The following is a 26,505-nucleotide window of genomic DNA, read 5'->3' on the forward strand; positions in this document are numbered from 1 at the left end:
TGCTCCTCAGTCCAGGAGCATTTAACGTTAGCGAGGAGCACGAGCCTCTCGCCAGAGCTCAGCTGTTAACCGCAGAGCGGCAGGCAGGGCCATTTCCTCCGCCTCGCGTCCTGGTCTGCTATGTCTAGTGGCAGCTCGAACTCTTCCTCGCGGAAGGAGTTTGATCATGTCAAGCAGATCCTCAGGATCCGATGGAGGTGGTTCGGTCACCCCGCGGTGCCTCCGCCTCACTCCCCGCCGCTAAGAGACTATTTAGCCGGGAGGAGAACGGGCGGCCGCTCCTCCCCCTCCTCAGAGGGACCTTCTTCATTTAGCGCAGGCGGCTCGACTTCAGCCGGCGTCGGTAGTAGTCACGGCGGGCTTGTGACCAGCGGCAGCGCTGGCTCGAACCTTTGCAACAGCAGAAAGTTTGTTGATTCGGTGGGGAGTCGGGGCGGCTCGGTTGGAGCTGGGGCGACCGGGAACTCCTGCTGTCGCTCGGCGAGCCAACCAGAGTGCAGTAGCTCCCCCGCAGCGTGGGCTTCTCCGCCGCCACGTCGCCGTTCTCGCCCGGTGTCGAACATGGAGCCCTCCGGCGAGGCCCCGGTGCTGCAGCTGGGAGTCGAGACCTCCGCTCGTGGAGGCGTCGACGGGGAGGCGGCGGCTGCCAGCACCGAGGACAACAACAATCACCCGGATACTGACTCCAGCTCTTGCAGGTAGGACTGGAGGCAGTGTTTTTATCTGAAACGTGTACGACAAGTGACTTCTCACTTTTTTTTTTTTTTGGGTGAGGCAAAAGTTGTGATGAGTCATTCTGTAATCTGCTAATGTAGTTGCATTTCATCGTCACTGAGAACAGGTGAGTCTGCCTTGTAAAAAAGAAAAAAGAAAAAAGGACGAACTGAGCCAGTTGGGGACATGATGCAGTGGACGGTGGAGGACCACTCAATAAACATTGACTGAAGATGGAGCACCTTTACACCGCTTGTGGACCACACTTGCCTCCTGTCAACCTCCCTACTGATGAGGCGTCTTATCCAGACCTTGTTTGGACACATCCAATTTGAAAATGAATTGCAATAATGATATGTGGTTTCAAGGACATAATTTCCTCCTCAATAACCGGTCTATTAACACAAAAAGATGATGTTTGTATGATGCATTCGTGTGGCCGTCCATCTATGTAGCAACAAAATTATTTCAAACTCATCTTTAGCCAAATCAGATGTATACCTTTTTATTGATTGATTGGATGAATATAATCTAAGGGAGTGTGTGCGTCAGCCTGTGCTTCCAAGACACATTACAAAATAGAGTAATCCTTATGACTGACTGTGAGACACACATTCTGCTTCAAGCTCTGTTTTCATGTATACTCAAACATTCATGTTGTTGTTGTTTTTTTAAATCAAAAATATGATAGCTACATATACTGTTTTAATGCAATCAGGTCACAGCGGAGAGAAAAAGAAATCAGGATTGTGAACGTGAATCGAGGTTGTGTGGGTATTGTGCTGGCGTATATAGCCTTGTTCCTGCACATGTGGTTGCCATACCAACACAGAGAGGTGTTCCTCCATGTGATGCAGCATATAATGCCTGGATAGCTCCGAGTGCAAGGAGGTATAATAGGTATTACCGTATGGACTATATATATGTGTCAGTCATTTCCTGAGAACGATAGAGTACAAGGCTCACCAGGCTTAAAAGGTATCGTCGCAAGGATGTGTGTTTGAATTCCGTGGCACAAAAACAGTCGTGTGGGTAGTGTACTGTGTATGTACTTGTACTTGCTGGTATCATGTTGTGGAATGGTTAGGATTTGCCACAGACACTCTCCCTCACTGAGTGCCTGCCAGGCTCAATTAAGGGCGACTGGAAGGCAGCCTTTGCCCACTTCAAAGCATCTCCTGGGGCAGTATTTAGCCCCACCATCTGTCTGGAGACACACACACACGCACGCACATGCACGCACCAGATCGCTAGGTTTGGTCTCCCCATGAGGTTTAGCCTGGAAATGGGAGCGAGAAGAAGACACATTTGCAGATGATGTGAAAATGCGCTGAAATGGAGATAAGCTAAAAGATGGGAGAGCAAGCACACCAGATGCTAGCATTGTCTGCGTTTGGAAGTCCCCCTCAAAAGAGTTCAATGAGAGCAGTGAGGCTGAAACAAAGCAGTAAAGTTCAAGTGATTCCCTGAAAGCTGCTGTAAAAGTTCACTGATGTGAGCGTGACTGCAGCATCGGGTGATAAATCTCTGTGGGTTAGTCGCGTTTGAATGCCGGCGGCTCTCGTGTCGAGGCATTCGTGCGCTTTGTTGTAAATGTACAAATATTGATTTTTGTCACCTTTAATAACAGGATTTAAGAGGGTACGTGATATGCAGTCGTGGTTTTATATGTTGAGTAGGACGCTCGCCACCCTAGTGAGGAGAAGTGATAGAAAAGAGTGGTTGGCGGATGGACGGACAGATTGAAGCGGCATTTGTGAAAGCATATCATGGTCAAGCATTGGTTGGTTATCGTGATGAATCGGGACAATGCGATGTCATCTTCGTGCTGGCAACTGTACGTCAAAGCAGAACGCAAAGCCCTGGAAAACATTCGCTAACAAAATTGATTTGCATGCAATCCAGTTGTAACGTCCTTTGGTTAAGGAGGGTCTCAGTTTTTGGATGGCAATTTTCCCTAAAGGCGACATCAGTTCATTTTTCATCACTTCGTGCTGTGGCCACTAAATTAAAAAGTATTTTCATCCATTTAATGCCGTCTCGGGAGCCATGATGGTTGATGATTCACCTGGTAGCTGTACGTCATTGCTTATCTGTGACCCACACGCATCTGTCTCATCACTTCAACTGGAGGTGGAACAGCCCTCGGCTTCATCATCATTTCCACTCCAGTCGACTTGCTTCCTGTCGGAAATGATATCAGGAAAGTGGGTGGAACTTAAGTAGCATACAAGCTTCTTTTTTTTTTTAGTCGGCTTAATTTTTCAAGTGGGCTAAATGTATCCTTGTTTTTACCCCTCATAAGTTGACCATTGGAGAACTTTTGTATAGCTCGAGTGTGACAAAAGACTACATAAAGGCACAGCCTCGATTTGTGAGTTTTTGTCTGTGTGTGTGCGAACTAAATGCGTCCGCAGGACGTCCAACAGCAGTGTCACGCTCTCCTCATGCGTGTCCATGGAGCCGTGTGCGTGTCCGGAGGAGGGAACGTTCACCGCACTGTCCCACGCTGACGTCACGTTCCGCAAGATGGAGGGCTACCTGAGGAGTCGGCAGTTGTGTGACGTTACGCTGGTGGCTGGAGACAGACACATACCTGCGCACAGGTAGGCTGGAAAAGGAAATGCACTGAAAGTGAACACACCACTCTTTAAAAAAAAAAAAAAAAAAAAAACTTGTCAGGAACCTCCCACCAAAATTATGATTTTGTTTTTCTAAGCCATTACATTGCCGTATCAAAGAATGCAATCAATTTAAAACGCTCTAGGTTTGGCCAATCATTTGTAAAAAAATAAATAAATAAATAACACACTGACGTGAGGGCTGACCAGATTTGGACGTCATAGGAGTTTTCCGCCCGACAGTGACGTTCACTCATCCAATCAGATTCTGACACTTTCACCGTCTCGCCGGCAGTTGGAATTGATAAAAGTGTAACTCCAATTCATGTAACCCAACTTCAGGATTGTTACGCGCTACAGTACTGTAAAAAGAAACAAAACGCTAGAGTAAGGAATGCTTGCAGTAATATATTGGGGCGACCCTGCTACTGACTGTGTTATGTGGATTCTTGCTCGAGTGCTATAAATTCAGACTGTCTGTGAGGCAGTGAATGTGTCTGAGTGTGATTTGCGATTGGATGAGTGAGTCTGGGGCTGAAGCGACTGGCAGGAGATGAAGGCTCTTGGTCGGTCGCCACTCATTCCCATTTCATCATCTTAACAAATATCAGAAGTATCTCTCGCATTGGGCACGCCCTGCAGTAGAGGGGGCGGGGTGAGCAGTAGGACCCAAACTGCTTCGTTGCTGTGACAATTGTCCTCTTCATCTTCATTTCCCAGATGGGAAAACATTTCAGAACAATTAACGATTCAATACTTTTTCACACTGTAAAAGCGGTATAGTTAATTGTAAGTTTTGTGACAGTTTGAGCTCAACGGGGAGTCTCATTGCAATTTGCGGACTGACAGTTGAACCTCTCACCTCTCCCAGGCTGGTTCTGTCATCCGTGTCCGACTACTTTGCGGCCATGTTCACCAGCGATGTGCGGGAGGCCAAACAGGATGAGGTGAAGATGGAGGGTGTTGACCCAGATGCATTGTGGATCCTGGTGCAATATGCATACACAGGTATGATGCTTTTTAGACGGCAGCCACGCCTTTTACACATTTACACGCTTTGTCCTAACTTTTGTTCTGCAAATGACCGTAAAATAGCACTAAAGTGGTCTTCTGTTGAGGACTCTCATAGTATATGTTATGTGTGAAATAGGTGTGGGGTATTTCTGTGTTTGTTGAATTGGGTTACTTTCCTTTCCTTGTTTTTCTTGTATGAAGCGCTTTGAGCTACATTCGCGAACAAAGAGCGATATATGCATTAAGTTTGATTGATTTATTGGCTGATTGTTTGATCTGATTTAAATTTCTTAACATTTCATAACACTGGACTCATGTTGCAATCAAAATGTAGCATTTAATCTCTGTAGACTTTTAAGTTCTTGAATTCTACTGAACGCAGAAAACTGAACTTCGCTACTGCCACCTGTGGCCGTAAAATGAAACTGCATTTCAAACAGAGAAATTCGAACTAGAATCCGGTCTGAAAACTATTGGTCGGAGGCTGGCAGGAATTCCCATTATGAACCGCTAATGTTTTAATCTACTAATTAAAAGATGCTTCAATCAGAAATGGTCAAATAAAAAGGCTACTGTAAAGATATTTTTGGGCAAATTGTTACAAAGTGCAGCTTTAATGTTGTTTGCTGTCAGATATAGAAATACAAAACACAAAGTAGCAAAGAGATAATAAAAACATCACTTTTTTAATTTAAATTTTTTACACAAAAACCCCTCCACATTCATTATTCATTAATTCCCTATTTCAGAATTATACATGCATATCCAATGTTATGAATGTGTGCTAAAATTAGATGAGATTGATGATGGAAATTAGCAGGACCGCGGTCCTTTAGAGTGGCGTAAAAGATTGTTTCCTCAAAATGGTCTGATACGATAAATGAAAATAGGAATATATTTAATATTTTAGGGTCACGTCGTAAAATGGTCATTTTTACTGTAACTGAATTTACTGGATTAGTTTGAGAATTTAGTATCCTGAAAGTGTCTGGAATAAATTGATGGTCCTGGGTTGATGTTCTTCACTTCTTTTTAAAACCACTCACAATCTTGTTTTGATAATAACATGCATTATTCATTTTTTGGCCATTCCACACCCCCCCACCCCCCCGATATCTGCGTCTTCAGGGCGACTGGAATTAAGGGAGGACACCATCGAGTCTTTGCTGTCGGCCTCTTGTCTGCTGCAGTTGTCTTCCGCGGTTCAGGCTTGTTGTTCCTTCCTCGTGAAGCAGCTCCACCCGTCCAATTGCCTCGGGATCGGCTCCTACGCCAACGCTCAGGGCTGCCACGACCTGCAGAGGGCCGCTCACACCTACACCATGGTGCGTGTGACCGCTACTTCACTCAGAGGAGTCAATCCAGAGTAACGAACGGAGCAAAAATGAGGGTCTGCAAGTGAAATGTAGGATCCAGAGGTGGGCAAAACCACGCCCCTGTTTTCTCTCTCGGACCCCTCCAGGAACACTTTGTGGAGGTGGTCGGGGGCCAAGAGTTCATGCTGCTTCCGGTGGACGAGATGGAGAGGCTGCTCATGTCTGACGATATCAACGTTCCGGATGAGGAGACGGTGGTGACGGCTTTGCTGACTTGGACGCATCACGACGCGGCCGCCCGGCAACGTCACCTGCCGTCGCTCCTCGCTCATGTCAGACTGCCACTGTTGCAGCCGCAGGTGGGAGACGGCGCTCGTACGTTGGATGACAACTATGCGATACATTTCATGAAAGGTGCCGGACACCTCAAATGCACAGTATGACACGGCCCAAACCGCAAGTTGCTCTAACGTGTAATCAGCGGTAAGATGGATGCCAGACAGGAAACAGCGATGCAGCAAAGTCAGCGGATAGTCAGAGATCCTTTTCATGGGAGCCTTCGCCATGTGAAAACCGACAAATAGATCGACATTGCGTGACTTCAGGACTTGTAAAAGGGCAATCAAATGTGAAATAAAGCACTCAGACATCATAAATATTCATTCATCACCCAATTAGCAGGTTGTCTAGGCCGCGCTGGATTTACTCATTAAAAGGATGCTAATTTGCTAATTTAATACAGTTGATCCCTGCTCCTCATTTACATCATCTTAAGCACACACACACACAATCTTATAGGCCAGGGGTCGGCAACCTTTACTGTCAAAAGAGCCATTTTAGGTCAAATAAGTAACACTAAAATGTGTCTGGAGCCACAAAACATTGTGATGAAGGAAACGGTGCGTTAATGTTAGTCTAATGTACTGAGGGCCCAACGGCTAATTAAAGCTGCACCAGAACACAAAAATAAAAACAGCATCCAATACTTTGACATTCATGTTCTTTCCATACATTTTTAGACCTTTCTGCCTGTCAAATTTCTTACATTTTTGACAATTTTATGGTCACATTAGGATAATTTTCGGCCTCTTCTTCCTTTTTTGGGGGCATTTTATGTTTTTTTCTGCTTTTCTTGCTACCAATTTTCTGGTATTTTTGGCAAATTTGTGGACATTTTTTGGTAGTTTTTGGACTTTTTATAGTTACTTTTTAAACATTTTATTTTCTGCCTTTTTTAAAAATAAATGTTCTTACTGTTGGGCAGTTTCATGGACATTTTATGGTAATTTTCAGCTTTTTCGCCTCATTTTTGGATACATTATGGTCAATATTTGGACATTTTTAGGTTTATTTTAAAGCTCTTTCATCAACCTTTTGTCTCTTTTTCTGACAACTTAAAACAAGAAAATGTTATCTAAAAATAAACATAAATATGTAAAATAATAATTTCTACTACTTTTTTTTTTAGGGAGCCACCGGAGAGGGACTAAAGATCCACATGTGGCTCCAGAGCCGCAGGTTGCAGACCACTGTTATAAGCATTTAGTGTCGCATCTGTTTTTTGTCTTTTATTAAATGTCAGGAAGCGTCAAGCAGGCTACAAGATGGAATTACCCTACATCAGAATTGTGCAGAAAATTTAGCATCAACTCAAACGTGTCATCATCCATCAGGATTGTGCATGTTTGTGTGTGTGTGTGTCTCTGTCCTCCTTTACGACACACACACACACACACACACACACACACACACACACACACACACACACACACACACACACACACACACAAAATGGAGGCTCACCCTAATGTCTCTCACAGAGTGTGCTCAATTGAAGGATTCTCCCGGGGGGTGTAAGCTGCTTATCCATTTTGCTTGCCTGCCGTACGCTCTGGAAATTGATTTTATTCAGTGGCCGTGTTCAGTTAATTTTGGAAGCGTCTTTCTCTTTCGCGTTGATTGCAGAGTAAGGACCCAAAAAAAAAAAAAGTGCAAAAACATTTCAGATTTTAATGTTCATTTACAACATGCTGTGTTGACCAATGTACATAATAATGTTCAATCACTAACCCCCCCCCCCCCCCCCACACACACACACACACATACACACCAAAAAAAAAGTCCTTCAGCATGTTTGTTTACTATTTGTGCTTAGTTCTTAGCAGACCTGGAGAGCAGCCCCACGCTTAGAGACAGCGTGGACTGCCAGCGGCTCCTGATGGAGGGAATGAAATACCATCTCTTGCCCCAGCGTCGACCCCTGCTTCAGAGTCCGCGCACGCGGCCCCGCAAGGCCACGGTCGGGGCCATGTTTGCTGTCGGCGGGATGGACGCCACAAAAGGTTAGCTTGATTGTTAGCAAACACAACCCAAGCGCGTCGTCACGTCAACTAATCGGCCGTCTTCCCGCAGGCGCTACTAGTATCGAGCAGTACTGTCTACGGCGGGACGCGTGGAAGCAGGTGGCGACCATGAGCGGTCGGAGGCTTCAGTTTGGCGTCGCCGTGCTGGATGGCCGCCTCTATGTGGTGGGGGGCCGAGATGGACTCAAGACCCTCAACACGGTGGAGTGTTACAACCCTCAATGCAAGACCTGGAGTATCATACCACCCATATCTACACACAGACACGGCTTGGGTAAGGAAGACAAACGACATTTATTTACGCTTAGGGCAGCCATCACCAATTTTTTTTTTTGTTTGCTTTTTTTTGGTGGCAAAAGTAATATTTTGACAGACTGCCATGAAAACGGATATAAACAAATTACTGAAAATTAGGGGTGTCAAAATGAGTGCGTTCATTTTGACTTGATTTAAAGTTCCTTTAACACCACTCTTTTTTTGTTTTTTTGTTTTTTGTTTTTTTTAACGCACAATTAATGGCCGCCCCTTATTTGAAAAGCCTGTACTGGGGGAATTCCAGTCACAAAACAGGAAACGCTCCACGTCAAAATTTAACAGTAAAAAATGTAATAATAATGCATATATTTGTAGAGGTTGGGGTCAAGTTGTATTTAACAATTTCAAAAATGTACAGAATTTGCCCAAGTTACTTCATGTTAAAGATTAGAAGAAAAATGCACTGAGCTGTCACCAACGTCTTACAAATGCAATTATGCCATCTAGTGGCAGAAAAATGACCAACACATATCAATATTACACTCGTTTTTTACAGAACAGCACATCTTTATGATTTTATCTCAATTTTATGAATTATTATAAAATTACTGTATCTGACTAAAAGATGCAGCCATATTTCTATTAGTTTAACTTTTTTCCCCACTATTATGTTAACAAGAGTATGAAAACTCCCCAAAACATATAAAAACGTTCTATTTTAAATATTGTTATGGTCCCAAAAATGTATTTATACATTTGTACACATAAAAAAAATATTTATAATTTTTTTTATACTAGAGCCTACAGAAGATTTTGATGCAGCCTCTGACCTGAAGAGGTTGCATAAAGCAATTGTAGTTATTGCACAAACGGCCAGCAGGTGGCAGCAGCGCAAAATAGATCAACCAGGGCCATGTTGAAAAAAACTCACAATTGCATACAAATTTGTGAATAATGATGAAACTTAGCTATATTCTAATGCTAATTGTTGCAAAACCAAACACGATAGAAATATACTTTTTATCCTGATGAAAGAAGAGACTTGAATCTTTCTTTTGGTGGGTTCCATGTTTTTTATAGCAATAGAACACAATATTGTGTGGGCCTTGCAAAATCAGTCAAAATCCAGTAAAACAGCCGGGAGTGAAGGGGATTGCTTCTGTGAAAATGGCTGGGAGTGAATGAGTTATTTGCGGGTTAACTATTAAAATCATGCGATTAATTATGATTAAATGCAATCGCCTGATACCCCTATTTAATAAAGTTTACAACTCATTATTATGCTGAATGTAGTTGCTGTAAATCAATGTGAAAAGGCCTGAGTTTTTTTATTAAAATTTTTAATGTTGGTAAATTGTCTTCCATTCTTGTCACAGTCAAAAGTTGCTTTGGGCTCAGCGTAGCACGTCCGCAGCCGGTGAGTCCGTGTTGCGATCAAGGGCACTCCCACAGGGTGGATTGAGACCACCATTACAATGACACGTCGAACGCCGCCGCCGCCGCCGCTGTTTCCTTTTATGAGCGCTTGTGGGAGTGTGAGGTGAAGAGGTTGAGGGCACATCTGGCAGAGCAGATGTTGTGATATCTAAATCCCATAAGTGGGGAGGTGCCAACATGCTGTAAACCGCACGCCGGTCCCGTCTGCGTTTACACAATCAAACCATGTGTGGTCCTAAACCGCTGCGGGTTTTTGAGCTTGTAAGAATGCTTTTGGCGACTTCAATCCCATACAAAAGCGCATGCGATGGGCTGTTGCAGGCGTCGCCGTCCTTGAAGGGCCCATGTACGCAGTCGGAGGACATGACGGTTGGAGCTACCTCAGCACAGTAGAAAGGTGAGCGAGCATTTTACACTCCTCGTCATGAGCTGTTGCCCTTTTGTTGCATTTTTTTTTTAAATCTCAGTGGTGCCATCAGGATACACGTTTAAGTGCTCTTTGTGAGACTTGCTGTTTTGTGTTATGAATGTATTGCTTTGTCTTTGTTACTGATTGACCTTTGACATTGTGGCGCCACACTCGAACAGAAGACAAAGAGGAAAATTGATCTCTAGCATCCTAAGCGAAGGCTAAATCAATAACAAGACATAACATAGCACGTAAGATAAGAGGACTGCACTGTTTTTGTTCTGGAATGGGAGGATACTTGCTTCAGAAAAGAGAAAATGCTAAACGAATACTTTCTCTAAGTGCACCCGCATCTTCTTATTGTTACAAAGTCACGACCCAAGTTTTAAAATAACACCTTTTTTGTTGTTATTTCAAAATAGCATGTGACATTTCTAAACGTTTGACATATTGCTAACTATGACGTCCGTTAGCCAAAGGTTGAGCTGCACTGTATTTGTTTACGGAGCAGCAAGTGACTCGAGCACAAGTGAGTAACATCTCCGGAAGCTTACCCAATATTGTGTGGGAACCTGTGACACCTCAGTCATGTTCCATAAACATCTAAATATAAGATGTCATTTATTTTTACTAGCCGCTAACAACCAGTTGATGATCTCTTCAATCTTATTTTCATGGTTTCACTGAGTCTCAAGGAAAGTTTTTTTTTTTCAGAGAGAGAGATCTCATTACTTTCTGATGAAGGCATGAAGTGGGAGATTGTTGCTCATTTTATTTCATTGTATTTATTAGGTGGGACCCTCAAGCTCGCCAGTGGAGCTTTGTTGCCAGTATGGCCACACCCAGAAGCACGGTGGGAGTGGCAGTACTCAATAGCAAGTAAGTCTTGATGTCAAATACAGTATTAGATACACTGGATTTGTTGGACTTTCAGTCTTTAGTTCAAAATGGCTGAATGCCACATTGCCACATCCACAATGGTGGAACCCTGGTCAGTTATTGCGCCTTTTGTGGTAAATCCTTGTTGTGGCTATTTCTGTTTCTTCTTCTTTTTTTTCCCTTGCCACATTTCTTCTTCTGCTCTCTTTTGGTGGTCGGCAAATACTTTTGGGGAATTACTGCCACCGTCTGGCCACTGGCAGCATTAGGGACTGTGGATTTTTGGGCGCCAGTCCATGCTCAAATTTGGATACAAATCACTCCTGAGTAAGTCGCAGGACCAGCCAGATATGAAAAAAGTTTGACTTCCAGTAATCCTTTATCGAATCGATCACACAAAATTCCCAAGTAAGATAAATACCGCTAAACGTTCCGCCATCTTGCATGTCATGCTTGTGATGATCCCGTTTCGTCCAGATCATTGAGGTGTGAATAAAGCAAAATGTACATGACTTAAGCTGCTGCTGCTGCTGCTGCTGCTGCTGCTGCTGCTGCTGCTGCTCATCCCAAAATATCCCAACAGCATCTTCCTATAAATATTTTTACAACCATGTGCCCAAATGAGGACTTGAATCTTCTCTGTTGTCTTCGAATTCCCCCGCAGCAGCCGACAAGAAAAATGATTAGAATTGCAAAATCCTTCCCTTGCTTTTGTTATTAAGCTCCTTCGAGAGTTGAAGATTGCAATTAACAGAGGAACGAGTGTTTTCTGCCGAGAGTTACACTCCATGTGTGCGTGTGCTTTCTGATGGAGCTTGTTACCTATCGGAACTTTGCAATGATCACGCATAATTGGCGGTTACGATTGCAGCCTGGTTCTGCAAGTAGAAATATTGAGGTTTTTGGTCGCCTATGAGGATCTTTTTTTTCTTTCTTCCCAGATTATATGCCGTCGGAGGTCGTGACGGTTCCTCCTGCCTGCGTTCAGTGGAGTGTTTTGACCCTCACACCAACAGGTCAGTCTGCAGACTCTGCCTCATCTTCCCTATTTGCTGCCGCTCGGCCGCTTTTCAAGCTGCTGACTTTGGTCTCCAGGTGGAGCGATTGCGCTCCCATGGCCAAACGGCGCGGCGGTGTGGGCGTGGCCACGTGGCACGGCTTCCTGTACGCCATCGGCGGTCACGACGCCCCCGCGTCATCTCTGGCCTCGCGGCTGAGCGACTGTGTGGAAAGGTAACACGAAACGTCATATTCGCATGATGCCAATAATAATAATAATAATAATTGTATGATACGGAATGTGTGTTCATGTGTCCAGGTACGACCCTCAGACGGATGCGTGGACAGCAGTGGCCCCCATGAGCGTCAGCAGAGACGCAGTGGGCGTTTGTCTCCTTGGCGATCGTCTGTACGCCGTCGGTGGCTATGACGGCCAAATGTATCTCAACACAGTGGAGGCTTATGACCCTCAGACCAATGAGTGGTCTCAGGTACACAAACACACACACAATTGTCACAAAGTGCGTGAGATGTTTCCTTCTTTTCCTGGCACATATTAGACAGATTAGTGATGGGAAAATGAAGCTTCATGAAGCACTTGTAATATTTTTTTGACTCCTCTAGATGCCACTCTTGGTTGAAAGTTGCAGTGGAAATGTAATCAATTAACTTTGCACTAGCCTTTATATTTAAACCAAGAGCACCATCTAGGGGAGTCAAAAAATATCACAAGTGCTTCATGAAGCTTCATTTTCCCATCACTAAGACAGATAACATGCAAATGAGGCCATGGGTCATAAAATCCTGAATAATCTGCAACTTTAATTTATTATTACTATTATTATTTTTTCATTAACAGATGCCGCAAATTCTACTTAATGCAAGACATATCAAATTTGCATAAATTACATTAAATCATGTAGTTCAAAAATGTAGTCTGCAGTTGAGAGGCAGCTTAGATGTGCTGCCTAATTCTCTGAAACTCACAGCGTGGGAAAAAAAAAAGAAGAGCATTGAATTAATGAGCAACAGCTCGAGTGGACATTCCTGCAGTCAGCATGCCAGACGCACGCACACTCTTTCAAAGCTCGCGACATCTGTGACGTTGTGCTCGGTGATCAAACTATATGTTTAATTCATTCACTGCCATTGGTGGCTATAAACATCAAAAATTCATTTGAACTATTTCTATTTAACATTTTTTTCCACTTTTGTTAAGAGTATAATAAATAAGTAACTAATAAATAAGTAAAATCAGTAATTTATCGACTTAACTAGTGAAGTCATGCAATTAATTACAATTAAAAAATTTAATCGCCTGTTGAGATTATTAAAAATGAGGGGCGTCAGGTGATTTTTTTTTTTTAATTAAATAGTTAACTCACGATTAATCACACATTTGTTCTAAATGTACAATAAAAAAATCTATGTTTTCATACTCTTGATAACAAAAGTAGGGAAAAAAAAAGTTGAATAGAAATAGCTTAAATTATTTTTGGACGTTCATAACCGTCAATGGCAGTGAATGAATTAAGAATGCCCTTTTATTGTAGGCAGCCTGAGGTAATGCACCTTGATATGCCAGCCCTGTGAGGTGGATGGATGATCTCATAAGGCAGAAGTGCTAACACCGATTTGTGAACATTTGAAACGTGAAGGAATGAGTGCACGTTCAGTCCAGCTTTGACGTGCCAATGTTGTGCCTCTTGCCAATCACCAGGTGGCGCCGCTGTGTCTGGGCCGGGCCGGAGCAAGTGTGGTGGTGGTCAAAATGTGAGAACACGCCAGAAGTGCGACGGGAGTTTTACAATGTAAACGATCATTTCCACTCATTTTATGAATGCTGACATCCCAATCTCCTCCAGCAGTGACAGCCATGATCAAAAGTGTTCTGCTGGCCTTGTTTTAAGAGGACAAAACACACACACTTGTACAGTTCTGCTGACGGGAAGGTGAAGGACTGTCAAGGAAGTTACACTCTTGATTTGTAACAATCATTTTTAATGTTTCCATTGGAAAAGAGCTTTCCGCTTTCTTAGCGACCGACATCAAACAACTTTTGACATAATCAGCACAACCTGAAGGAGCCATAAAACATTTTCCCCCCTGATACTATTTTTTTTTCTTCCACATTGTATCAGCTCACTTGTGAAAGATTCTGTATTGTTTGTGAAAAATGAGTTGTCAAGATTGTTTCAGCACAAGGCCCATTTTGCAACTGCGAGACAAAGGTACTAAAACGCATATGTTGCCATAACATCTGTGACAAAGTAACGGAGTAGTCAAAAGCTTTTCTTTCTTTTTTTTACATTGTACCCCCCCCCCCCCCCCCAAAAAATTGAAAAAGAAATGAGTGATCAGTAAAATAGCATTCAGCTTTTTAACCAATAACAATTATAAGTTTGGGGAAGGCTGCACTATAATAATCTGTAACTTCTCATGCAGCACTTAAAGGCCTCACTGAAAATAAATGTCTTGTAACAGTGATGGTATAATCAAGTTGTATATATCCTGAATGGTATTTTTGTTCCGTCAATTTTTCAAGTCTCGTAGTATTTCCATCCACATAACCACTCGTTTTGTTCTTTGCTAAATTATTTTCTTGAACTTTGTGTTTGAGTAAAATTGTGACTCAAAAGAGCTGTAAATAAACATTTGTTCAATCTACATTTGTTTTGATATGTACATAAATGTTGATTGCACTATAGTCTGATTATTTTTGTACCACGCCAGGTGCGTTATAAGACTATAACTCTCCTTCCTGCTTTTTCTTGAATACCATATAAGGCACCTCCATATTTGACATGACCAGTGATGTATGTACATACATGTATGCTTTAACATGCTCTTGTGCCTTTTTGTACAATAAAAGTTAAGAGGCAAGCAGTTTTGGTCTGGCCCTGTAAAATGGCACAGCATGTTTACCATGTCGGTCGTTTCCATTTGTCGTTTTTTGCATTCACGTTCTGGACTGCTGTAAAGTCTGGAATGAAGACGGAGTGTCGCCGTTAACTGGACAATTGCGCAATGGCGGCCTCGGTTAACAGCTGCCAAGCTGAGTGACCCCGTTCGTTATTTATGGCTGAAGAAGCATAAGCGTCTGAAAGGATGCCGCCAGTGACCTTCAAGTCGCGAATGATATGCACCTGCAGCGTGTCACGAGGAAACGAATTATAGACGGGTCAGCTGGGCTTAAAAGCTGCGACACCATCACGACGTCCTGTTTATATGACGTGGAAATGTGAAACTATGAATCCCAAATTCTGCCGCCCCTGCGAACCTGAACCCAACATCTTTTGGGCACAAACTCATTCCTGTTGGAATGAAAGACATTTTTTGCCCAACCTTAAATCTACAAAGTTATTGATCAAACATTATCCTTATCAAAATGACCATACAGTATTAGGATCTTAAAATGCAGAATTTCAACAAAAACATCAAATAAACAAGTGGCATATCTCTCTATTTTTTTTTTACAAAAAAAGGACATGTACAAGAAAAAGGTGGGAGTGTTGCGTGAGGAGCCAAAAGCATTCCTGTAATGTTGTTGTACTCTTAAGCAGAAGTTGCATGATTTGGAGCTCCGCCCACACGGACATGATCAGATATACTGATAAGATAATGCGCAGGAGGCATTTAAAAATGGAAAAAGGGCAGGAAGTGGTCATGGCCAGGATGTAGCTTCACATTAGCATTTAGCTCAGCAGTCACTTTTTAGCCTTGCCCTTGCCTTTGCCCTTGCCTTTCCCAGAATCCGCCACCTTTTCCTTCTTGGACTCCTTGGTGGCTTTGGTCTTCTTCTTCTGTGGGAAGAAAACAGACATTATATCAGATGGGATCAATTGAGCACCGTTTTATTGAACTTACTTTGATCATAGCGTCCACAGTGAGGCTGTCCCCCTCATCCTCGGACACTGGGGCGTCCTTCTCAGTGTCCTGCGCTTCCAGTTCAGCCTCTTCGCCACCGCCGGCGCGCCGTCCCTTCTTGACGGTTTGCAGGGAGTACGGTGTCAGATGAACCTCCTTGTTGTACGCCCTGGTGAACGCTGCTTTCACCTGGAAGGAAGAAAAGCAACGTTTTGGTGTGTGTGTGTGCGTGTGTGTGTGTGGGGGGGGGGGGGGGGGGGTATCTACTGGCCTGTCATGGTTTATATCTATCAGTACATTAATATTAATACAGTACAGTAGGACTGTGCAATCAATTTTGGCTTCTAACAGTCTTAAAAACATAAATGAAGAGAAATGATTAATAATAATAATAATAAATTATATTTAGAGGCGCCTTTTTTGGCACTCAAGGTCACCGTACAGTATGTTGATAGAGGACTTAACTCCTTCGCTGCCATTGACGGCTATAGACGTCACAAATTCATTGTAACTATTTCTATTAGTCTAACTTTTTTTTTTTGCACTTTTGTTAACAAGAGTGTGAAAACCTAGAAATGTTTTAATTGTATTAGAACAGATATCAAATTTGTGATTAATCGTGAGTTAACGAGTGAAGTCATGCGATTAATTAAGATTAAAAATCGCCCGGCGCCCCTAATTTTTAATAATCTTTTCTTTTAAAAAGATTAAAAACAAATTATATATATGCGTATATATATATATTGTTAACAAAAGTGGAAAAAAATGTTCAACCAATAGAAATAGTTTAAATGAATTGATGACGTCTATAGCCGTCAATGGCAGTGAATAAGTTAAAATCAAATCTAATATAAAAAAAGATTAATAATTGAGTGTGGAGCAAATTTTATGGACAAAATGCCACCATTTAGTCTGAAAAGCCTGCAATATGTTAGTTAAAGTGCCAATTGTTTGAAAGTGTATAATTACTGTAACATCTTTGGAGTTTTTGCATAATGTTGGAATCAAGCTAATCAGTCAAAAGTCTGGAGACACTTTCATTTAATAAAATGAGAAAATGTTTCTTTGACTGGTTGTGGACAGTGCATCTAATATGATTGTAAGCCACTGGTAATTGTAACATTATGCAGAGTTGGACTTGGAACAATAATGATTCAAATCGGGTTTTTTTTTGTTTTTTTAACTGTATCCCAAAAAGTTTTTGGGGAGAGATAAAATGCACCTGTAGCAAAAAGTTAAATGCAACTGAACCTAGGCAGTGATTATCTCACATACCACTAGAGGGAGCCCACGCCACACTGAGAATCACTGCTAAATCAAGCCTCTGGCAGCCCTCGCTGACCTTGGAGTCCAGTTTGGAGTAGGGGTCCGGCTGCCCGCCCCACGAAGCGATCTCCATCATGCTGTCCACGTCCTCCCTGACCAGCTGGTAATCGTCCAGCAGCCGCACGGCCCGACTGGCGCCCTCTGCCGCCAGCTTCTGGAGCGGGCTGAGCAGGGCCTGCCGCAGGAAGTGGAGGTAGTCCAGGTTCACCGCCTGCCTGCTGCTCATCGTCCTGCAGCGGCACAAGACACCTTCAGCACCCCGGGGCGGGAAACAAAAGCGCCTAGCACGGTGCCTCGCGCTCACTTCAAAGCCATGTGCGACGTCAGGTCTTGGACGCTGCGGGAATGTTTGCCTGCCGACGAGTTTTTGCCCAGCCAGCTTGGGAAAGACGGGAATTGACTCATGTAACCTCTCATGAGTTCGCCTGGGATGACACTGGCATAGATGGCCTACCAACAAACACATAAAGACACCAGTATTAGAATCAGCATCATCTGGTCACTATCTACAATTTCATATAAACAGTTGAAAACTCCCCCCCCCCCAATATTTATTTACAAACATTTTGTACTGTACTGAGAATTTTCATTTTGTGGGGAGTTTATAGGCCACAAAAAAAAAGAAATAAAGAAACTTGAGCCCTTCCCTCCATTTAGGCTCCACAAACACATGATTAAATACAATTTCTGAAAATATATGCAAAAACTGAGAACTGCAGTATGCTGTATTGAATTGTGGAGAAGTTGCATTCAACTGCTTTTCACTTTCACATTTCAATTTTCCAATTTTTTTGGGGTGAGGCTGCAACTGTGCCGCGTGAAGCATTTTGATGTACAGATTGAGTTGCCCCTCTTATGGAGCCACAACACTGACAATAAGATTTGGTATTGAAAAAAAGAAGTCATTAATACAAGTATTGGCATTGTAGAAGGTTGTATTGAAAAATAAAATATATACATTTTTCTTAAAGCTTTTTTTTGTATTATGATGTCTTTTTCAATGCCAATCTGCTGATTTTTAAAACATTTTTTACACTGTCTCTTTTTTGTTGTTGAATGTCATAGGTTTTCAGTTTGAACTTATTGGCAGTGTTTTAACGTGGGGGGCGGGGCTTTGAGCGCACGAGAACGCCCTCCAGCTTTTCAAGAGAGGAGAGCGCGCCCTCTGTTGGCTAAAGGCAATACTCATGGATACAAGTTCACCATGAACCCCTAAACCGCCTGAAAGCCTCGAAGTTATGTGTGGTTATACATGTTACTTGTGGCGTTAAAACCACCATGTTTGAAATTACTTTATGCATCATGTCATGCTAATTTAGCTAACATGCTAACTGGTTTACTACAGAAATATTAACACTGGCGCCACAAGGTTATATGTAGAAAAAACTGATTTACAGTGGAAAACCCCCCCATTACAAATTATGTGTTTTCTTCCTTATCATTCAAATTTAGCAGGTTTGTTAGCAACACTCTTCTCTGTGGTGTGTCAAATTCGGAAGACATTTATTTTCTCTTTAAACCTTCGACACAAATTCAAATGAACGTATGAAAAGTGTAGTACCTGCGTGGGTAGCAGAGACCAGTTCTGGCCAGAGCGGATGCGCCGGTCCACCAGATCTCCGTCACTGATAGAGTCGGCCGTCTTGCTGAGCAGCACAAGGTGAGACTTTGCGTCGCCGCTAAAAGGAGCGCAGCTTCGTCAATTGCCGCGAACGTGTGAGCGTTAAAAGCGTTGAAGTGAGCCTCACCCAGCAGCGGCAGGCCGAACGTGAAGATAATTCTCTTGGACAAAGAGGGGCGCTAGCGAGTAGTCGTGGAAGAAGAGATCCGATTTGTCAATGAGGCTCATGTGGGCCGTCTCCTCGCCAGCGGCAAACACTTTCCGGCACACGTCAAAGGGCCCCATCTTAGTGTCCTTGCGGGCGCTGGCGGCGTCAGACTTGCACTGGTCGTAGGTCAGCACCTTGTCTTTGGCCGACCACATGCTGAGGTTATGGATCACCTGAGGAAAATGCGGCCGGCACACATTTTTCAGCTGTGAATGATTTCAATCCATATTACCGATCGTGATTGTTTATTGTTTGTGTTTTTTTGTTTTTTTAAACCTGTCTGATGTCTTGATTGGATGCCAAGATGACTTCATTAAGTGCCGGAGGCGGAATCTTGATTCCTTCTTTGTAAGCGAGGGACATCATAGCGCCCTGAAGAAAGGAAGCAGAATAGGCAGGGATGTGATTTGACCAAAGTGAAATTATCTGAAAATTTAGCCGGGGGTCTGGGGGCCGCGGGCACTCAGCTAGGTCCAGAGCTCATGGGTTTTCCGTGTTTTTAAGTACTTTCGATGCACTCAGATGACAAAGAAATAGACAAAACAACAGCATAATTTTTCAATGTATATTGAACTATCCCATATAAAATTGCAGTTTTAGTCAACTCAAAATCAGTCACATTCAAAAACATTGGACTGCCTTTGCTTTTAAAAACTATCACTGAGAATATCATCATATATATTTACCATGCAATAAATCAATCATTCTTAATTTAATACATAATGCATAACAAAAACATAAAATACCTCATGCAGCAAGCTCTGGTAAAAACACAATCATGCATTCGTCGAATGCATGATTGACTAAGATCATCTCTGTAACTGCATACATCAAGACAGTCAACATATTGAAACCTGAAAAGTGCAAACATGCAGCATTCATTTGAGTTTGTGTCAATGATTAACCATGTTAAATATTTATGGCCATTTTTATTACGTTATAATATTTTCGAAAATTTGATTTCGATTAATTTGAAAAGTTTACCACCGACCTCAAAATTCACGACTCTGTCAGCAACTGGTGCAGGTTGTTGGGGTGGATCACGTCTCTCGATTACCGCTTCCGATTGTGATGTCAATAAGGGATGGAGGCCGTAAAGTTTTGGAGTTTTCGTTTGGGCACCGAAACTTCCAGCGATGGAATAATTTGTTGTTCTTGACTGGAGTTCATTCACGTGTTTTTTGCTCTTTGCGTGACTTTCAAGAGCTTTGAAACCTCTCCCACCATAGTCAATGGTATCATGGCACCAAATGCAAAGCGCTTTCCCGGCACCATCGATCTTCCGAATAAAGTCACTGAACAAATTCGTCACAGTCTTCTTTCCAACATTTGTAGATATATCCTTCTCTAACCGGTCCCATCGAAACTTGTTTTTTACGATCTTGTCAATTTCCTTAACTCGCGGAGCATCTTTGCGTTCGATCACGGACATCTTTCTTTAAACACCCGACAAAAACGTCTGAGAAATGAACAATGGCATACTCCTATGCCTTTATAACAAGCGCGTTTATTGGTCAACAAACAATGGCATACTCCTATGCCTTTATAACAAGCGCGTTTATTGGTCAACAAACAATGGCATACGCCTATGCCTTTATAACAAGCGCATTTATTGGTCAACACGGAGACTTCAGCCAATCGCAAGATCAGTTTCATTTCAGTTACGGAAACACTAAAATGGAATGCTGTAGAGACGAAATCTGATTTTTTACCACTTTAAAAATTGTAACATTTTATTTTTGGAGATAAAAAAAAGCGGAATTCCGCGAATTAGCGGAAAAATCACATCCCTGAATAGGTCAACATTTAGAAAGTTAGACAATACAGTAATAAATACAAACTAAATACCATCATCCCAAAAATGAAAAAAATAAAAATAAATTATATATATATTTATTTATTTATATTAGGGGTGTGAATTGCCTAGTACCTAGCGATTCGATTCGTATCACGATTCATAGGTCAAGATTCGATTCTATACCGATTAATCCTGATACAAATCTATAAATTGATTATTGCGATTTTTTAAAAACTCAAATTTAGAAAATACTAATCAGTAAACTTGTAAATACAGTAAGATTTGTATGAAAATTTATTTATTTATCTGAAAATTCAGGTTGCATGTTTGAACAGCACTGAAATAAAATATTAAGGCTTAATGTTCCATTAATATAACATTCTTCCATGCCTAATGTGTAAATCCTAACCCTAAGTAAGACGTTTTGTTGAAAATTCCCATAAAAAATAGATTCGGCCGCATATTGAATCTATTCGATAATTGCGCGCTGTAATATCGTGATATATTGCAGAATCGATTTTTTCTAACACCCCTAATATATATATATATATATATATAAATAAATAAATAAATAAATAAATATATATATATATAAATATATATAAATAAATATATATATATATAAATATATATATATATAAATAAATATATATATAAATAAATATATATAAATATATATATATATATATATAAATAAATATATAAATAAATATATATAAATAAATAAATATATATATAAATAAATATAAATATAAATATAAATATAAATATATATATATATATATATATATATATATAAAACTTTTATTGCGCCAAGGCACATATTTAAGTTCTCACCTTGATCTGCTCCAATCGCGGCCTCTGGAAGCGCAGATCGAAGCAGTAATTAGCCAATGATCTGATTTTCTGGTGGTTGCGATCGTTGCACATGCAGATGATGGGAATCTTGGAATTTTTGATGAGGCCGATTAATTCCTGTGGAAGGACACAAACGCTTGTCAGCATCGAGCTCGGGCAGAGGTGATGGTAAAGTGAATGAATCGTGAAGCAATGCGCGTGTACCTGCATACCGCCCCGATCTTCATTGCCCGCCATGCCATCCACCTCGTCCATGATCAAGACGTGCTTCGCGCTGACCTTCTGGGAAGTGCCTACCAACCATACAGTCATGAAGCATCACATGGCCACAGTAAACGAAACACAACTAACTTTACATCATCACTGATTCAACAATCAACACTGTATGTATTATTATGTATTGCATTTGCTTCCACAAGTATTTTACATTTTGTATTAAGAAGAACTATACATAGTAACGCATTTGTGGAATGTGTTGTATTAAGCAGCAAAATCCACCTGTTTTTAGCCATCTCATGAGGCGGCCATTTTTTACCATTTGGTGTTGAATGAAAATGACATCACAGTTGCTCAGGCAACAACCAATCACGATTCACTTGTTTTCTGAAGCGGAGTCGTCATTGGTCGATACCCGAGCAACTGTGATGTCCTTTTCATTCAACACCAAATGGTAAAAAATGGCCGCCTCATGAGATGGCTAAAAACGGGTGGATTTTTGCTCTTTAACTCCATCAGATTAGTGGGGGCACATACAACATATTATTGTAAAAATTAATAAAAAAAACTGGGGGTTGGTTTCCCATTTACGTTCTAACATAGCAGGAAATGTAAACAAATAGCAAGTCAACCAGCACCATTTGGCAGTTTAACAGCTTTTCAAGCGGTTTCAAAACCAGGTTTTATAAGTAACATAAATGACAGATTCAAGCATAAAACAAACCCTTCTATTTTTTTTCCTGGACCACAAGTAAGGCCATTATTCCATGAATGAACAGGATTATGTTTCTTAACTCACTTAATCCTAAAAACATATAAATAAGTTCCATTTTAACTCATTCAGTGCTATTGACGGCTATAGAGGTCAAAAATTAACTTTTAACTATTTCTATTAGTTTAACATTTTTCCCACTTTTGTTAACAAGAGTATGAAAACCTAGAATTTTTATTATTATTGTACATTTAGAACAGATATAACATTTGTGATTAATCGTGAATTAACTAGTGAAGTCATGCTATTAATTATAGTTTTAAAAATTAATTTTAATTTAATTTAATAATTTTATTAAAAATAAAATAAAAAATAATTCAATTACTTTTTCTTTTTAAAAAGAAGAAAAGATTATTAAAAATAAAAAAATTAATCCCATGACTTCACTAGTTAACTCACGATTAATCACAAATTGTATATATTTTCTAAATGTACAATAAAAAAAACGTTTCTAGGTTTTCATACTCTTGTTGACGTCTATAGCCGTCAATGGCAGTGAATGAGTTAATTATTTTAAGTGTCCCAACAGCCGGAGTGACGGGGGTTGCTTCAGTGAAAATGGCTGCACAAAAGGAAGCAGAAATGGAGTTTACCTTTGTAGAAGCTTTCAATGCTGGTGTTGTTGAGGGACTCTGCAACCACTTCCTTCAGGTTGGTTTTGCTGCGTGTGCAACTCGCATTCATTTCCACGTAGCTGAAGCCCAACTCCTATTGGACCGTCCACAGTATATGAAGTCACAGTCGCAACAATGCTGAACGCAACGCTATCCTTTCTATGACGCACCTCGCAGACCAGCGCTGCTGTAGTAGTTTTGCCCACACCCGGCGGTCCGGAAAGCAGAGCAGCTTTGAATCCCGACCCATCATCTTTTCCTGCACCAAATTTGCCAAATCGGGCAACTACACAACAGAAAACCAAAGGCACATACCCACTTTCAGGAAAAAAAACAAGTGAATGATTGTTTTGGGGGTTTTTTTGTGCCCAAACATCTCCGAACAAACTAGTTAAGGCGGCAAGTTACCTGGTGGTTTGGGGGCACCGGCGCTGTGATGCTTGTACCAGTTTTGCAGCCAGCGCAGCAGCTTGTTGGCGCAGCTCTGGTCCCCTTGCTGGCCTATCACAGCCTTCAGAGAGGACGGGCGGTATTTGTCCACCCACAGCAGACTGGCACCTTCCTCCTCTACTGATTTCATCATTGGGCGCGGGCCAGAGGATGAGGATGAAGAGGCAGAGGAAGAAAGGCCCAAGCCCCTGCGAGCAGTTTGAGCTGAGCCTCTTCCGGGAGGGGTTGCGCCATTTGTGGTTTTGGCGGTGCGGATGCTTGTCCGTCCAGTCTTTGAGGGACTCGGAGTGTGAGGGGACTTGGAGTTGCCTTTGGAGGGAGAGATCTTTGAAGCTTTAGGGGTGGTCTTTGAGGCTGGGCCCGGAGGAGTCCAGGTCTTTGAGGCTTTGCTCTAAATGATGAAATTAATACAAACAGGAAATCATAAAAATCTGGGGTGTCAAAATTTGCGTGTTCATTTTGAGTTCCTTTAATGCCACTCTTTTTTTTTTATAACTCGCGATTAATGACCACCAATGGGGGAATTCCAGTCATAACGCAGCATTTTCACAAGTTACTTAATGTTAAAGATTAGATAGCTCTTAAAGAGATACTTGACTCATTGAGCTATTTTCAGCAGCAGTTAATATTTTATCCAGAATGAATTTGGAAATTTCATTATTTTTCATGTACAATCAATACCTTAACTCATTCACTGCCATTGACAGCTACAGACGTCAAAAATTAATTCGAACAATTTCTATTAGATTAACATTTTTCCCCCCATTTTTGTTAACAAGATGTATGAAAACCTAGAAAAAAGTTTTTTGTACATTTAGAACAGATATAAAATTTGTGATTAATCGAGAGTTAACTAGTGAAGCCATCTGATTAATTACGATTAAAAGATTTAATCGCCTGATGCCCCTAATTTTTATAATATTTTCTTTAAAAATAAATAAAAATAATGTATCTTTTTTTTTAAAGAAAAGATTATAAAAAATTAGGGGCGTCAGGTGATTAAAATTGTTATCGTAATTAATCGCATGACTTTACTAGTTAACTCACGATTAATCACAAATTAATTAATTAATTAATCTAATACAATAAAAATTAGGATTTCGTACTCTTGTTAACAAAGGTGGGATTTTTTTTTAAACTTATAGAAATAGTTAGAATAAGAATAAGTTTTCCACTTATTGTCAACTGAAGAGGACATAACCTGTGCTGAGGTAACGACCGATCATGGCTCAGTTTGCTGACCAAACCCAGAAAAAGGTGAGCCATGATTGGTCGTACCTACTTCCTCAGCACAGGTGATGTAATCGTCAACAGACAGCAAGTGGGAAAATTTGTTTTTAAAGTTATTAATTGCGCAAGAAAAATTGCAAGTTATCAAATTCATTGTGGACAAAAATATTAACTTTTTAATGCTGAAAATGGCTCAATGAGTCAAGTATCCTTTAAATATGAGAAGAAAAATGTATTGAGCTGTCACCAACATCTTACAAATGCAATAAATCCATCCAGTGGCAGAAAAATGACCAACACAAATCAATACCACACTCGTTTTGTACAGTACTAACTCAAGTTTATAAATTACTATGAAATTACTGTTTCAATGTCTAAAATATGCAGCCATATTTCTATTAGTTAATTTTCCCCCCACTTTTGTACGTAAACATAGAAACAAATATTTTATAGTACATTCGGAAAAGATAAAATTTGAGAGGAATCATGAGTTAAATATTGATGTCAAGCGATTAATAACGTTTAGAAATTTTTACCGCCTGACACCCCTAACAAAAACGTATAACTTAGCTAAAACCTGTTTGTTAAAAAAAAAAAAAGGAATACAGACTGCTGACCTCAGCCTCTGCAGCAATCTCATATTTGGACTTCTTTCCTGGTTTGGTCCTAATCAGCTCCAACAGATCGTCCTCACTAAGGATTTTGGTACCAAAACTCTCCGCCTGAAGCAGAACCACAAACAAACATCACACGCACACAAAAATGAAGACACACTTAAATACTAATACAGTAAAATTGGCCTAAAATTCTACAAGTATTCCAAGTAATGATAAAATACACATTTTAAAAAGTTCAACCACGTTGTCAGCCACTTGAACTGACAAGTGCAGTTGCAATGTAGCATGACGTCAAAAAAAAAAAAAGGGATGTCGGCCACCTTCTCAAGCTTGGAGACGCCGCTGTCTCGACCCTGCACCAGGTAGGTGGTCTTCTTGCTGACGTTGCCCGTCACTTTGCCGCCGTAGCGCTCGACGAGGGATTTGGTGTCATCTCTCTCCATTGACTCCAGAACGCCCGTCAGTACAAACACACAACCCTCCAAACAGTTTTCGGCACCCTGGAAGAGCCACAAGAGTCGGCGATGAGCAACGCTAAACGCTCCCGAGGGGCTGATGGCCTGAATGAAGTACCGTGGGGATTTCTTTGGAGCCCAGTGCTCGTGGTCCGTCTCTATTGAGGTAATTCCTGTAAGCAGTAGTGTTGAGTTTCTTCTTGTCAGCCTCGTCGGGCCTTGTGCTCTAACAGGACGGAGAGAACATAAATCAGTACGTTAAGATTTGTATTAAGGTGTTCAACACACGTGAACACGCCAACAGATTTGTTGGAAAACCTTCTTTGAAATGCAGTATTTTTTTACGTGTTACTATATTACAAAATACTCCACTAATGTCAATCAAGCAGGACAAGAATCCAACCGTTGATGACTAATCACAATTCGGAAAAGCTTATTTTTGAAAAGGGAACGAGCTATTTTTTAT

General features: G+C 41.3%; 2 protein-coding genes across 2 annotated transcripts in view; one reads left to right on the top strand and one right to left on the bottom strand.

Annotated features, from left to right (window-relative positions):
* On the top strand, nucleotides 1–14,894 carry klhl5 (kelch-like family member 5). The gene is made up of 13 exons (XM_086082282.1): nucleotides 1–698; nucleotides 3,132–3,320; nucleotides 4,207–4,343; nucleotides 5,478–5,674; nucleotides 5,812–6,024; nucleotides 7,821–8,007; nucleotides 8,078–8,302; nucleotides 10,042–10,117; nucleotides 10,922–11,008; nucleotides 11,950–12,024; nucleotides 12,104–12,241; nucleotides 12,327–12,498; nucleotides 13,728–14,894. Exons 1-13 carry the CDS (start codon nucleotides 121–123, stop codon nucleotides 13,782–13,784), a joined length of 2,331 nt encoding a protein of 776 aa, XP_085938408.1. The 5' UTR covers nucleotides 1–120; the 3' UTR covers nucleotides 13,785–14,894.
* Nucleotides 13,992–26,505, bottom strand: part of rfc1 (replication factor C (activator 1) 1) — a 16,826-nt gene continuing 4,312 nt past the window's right edge. Inside the window, 15 exon segments of the mRNA XM_086082048.1 lie at nucleotides 13,992–15,810; nucleotides 15,875–16,063; nucleotides 17,217–17,430; nucleotides 17,505–17,650; nucleotides 18,762–18,879; nucleotides 18,949–19,202; nucleotides 19,306–19,401; nucleotides 21,665–21,802; nucleotides 21,890–21,978; nucleotides 23,267–23,381; nucleotides 23,458–23,573; nucleotides 23,696–24,128; nucleotides 25,585–25,689; nucleotides 25,905–26,084; nucleotides 26,158–26,265. Of these exon segments, the coding sequence (XP_085938174.1) occupies nucleotides 15,715–15,810; nucleotides 15,875–16,063; nucleotides 17,217–17,430; nucleotides 17,505–17,650; nucleotides 18,762–18,879; nucleotides 18,949–19,202; nucleotides 19,306–19,401; nucleotides 21,665–21,802; nucleotides 21,890–21,978; nucleotides 23,267–23,381; nucleotides 23,458–23,573; nucleotides 23,696–24,128; nucleotides 25,585–25,689; nucleotides 25,905–26,084; nucleotides 26,158–26,265 (2,397 nt within the window). The 3' untranslated portion in view covers nucleotides 13,992–15,714.

Source organism: Leptonotus elevatus, chromosome 8, assembly GCF_054856555.1.
Source record: "Leptonotus elevatus isolate MCC_2025b chromosome 8, RoL_Lele_1.0, whole genome shotgun sequence".
Taxonomy (NCBI): Eukaryota; Metazoa; Chordata; class Actinopteri; order Syngnathiformes; family Syngnathidae; genus Leptonotus; species Leptonotus elevatus.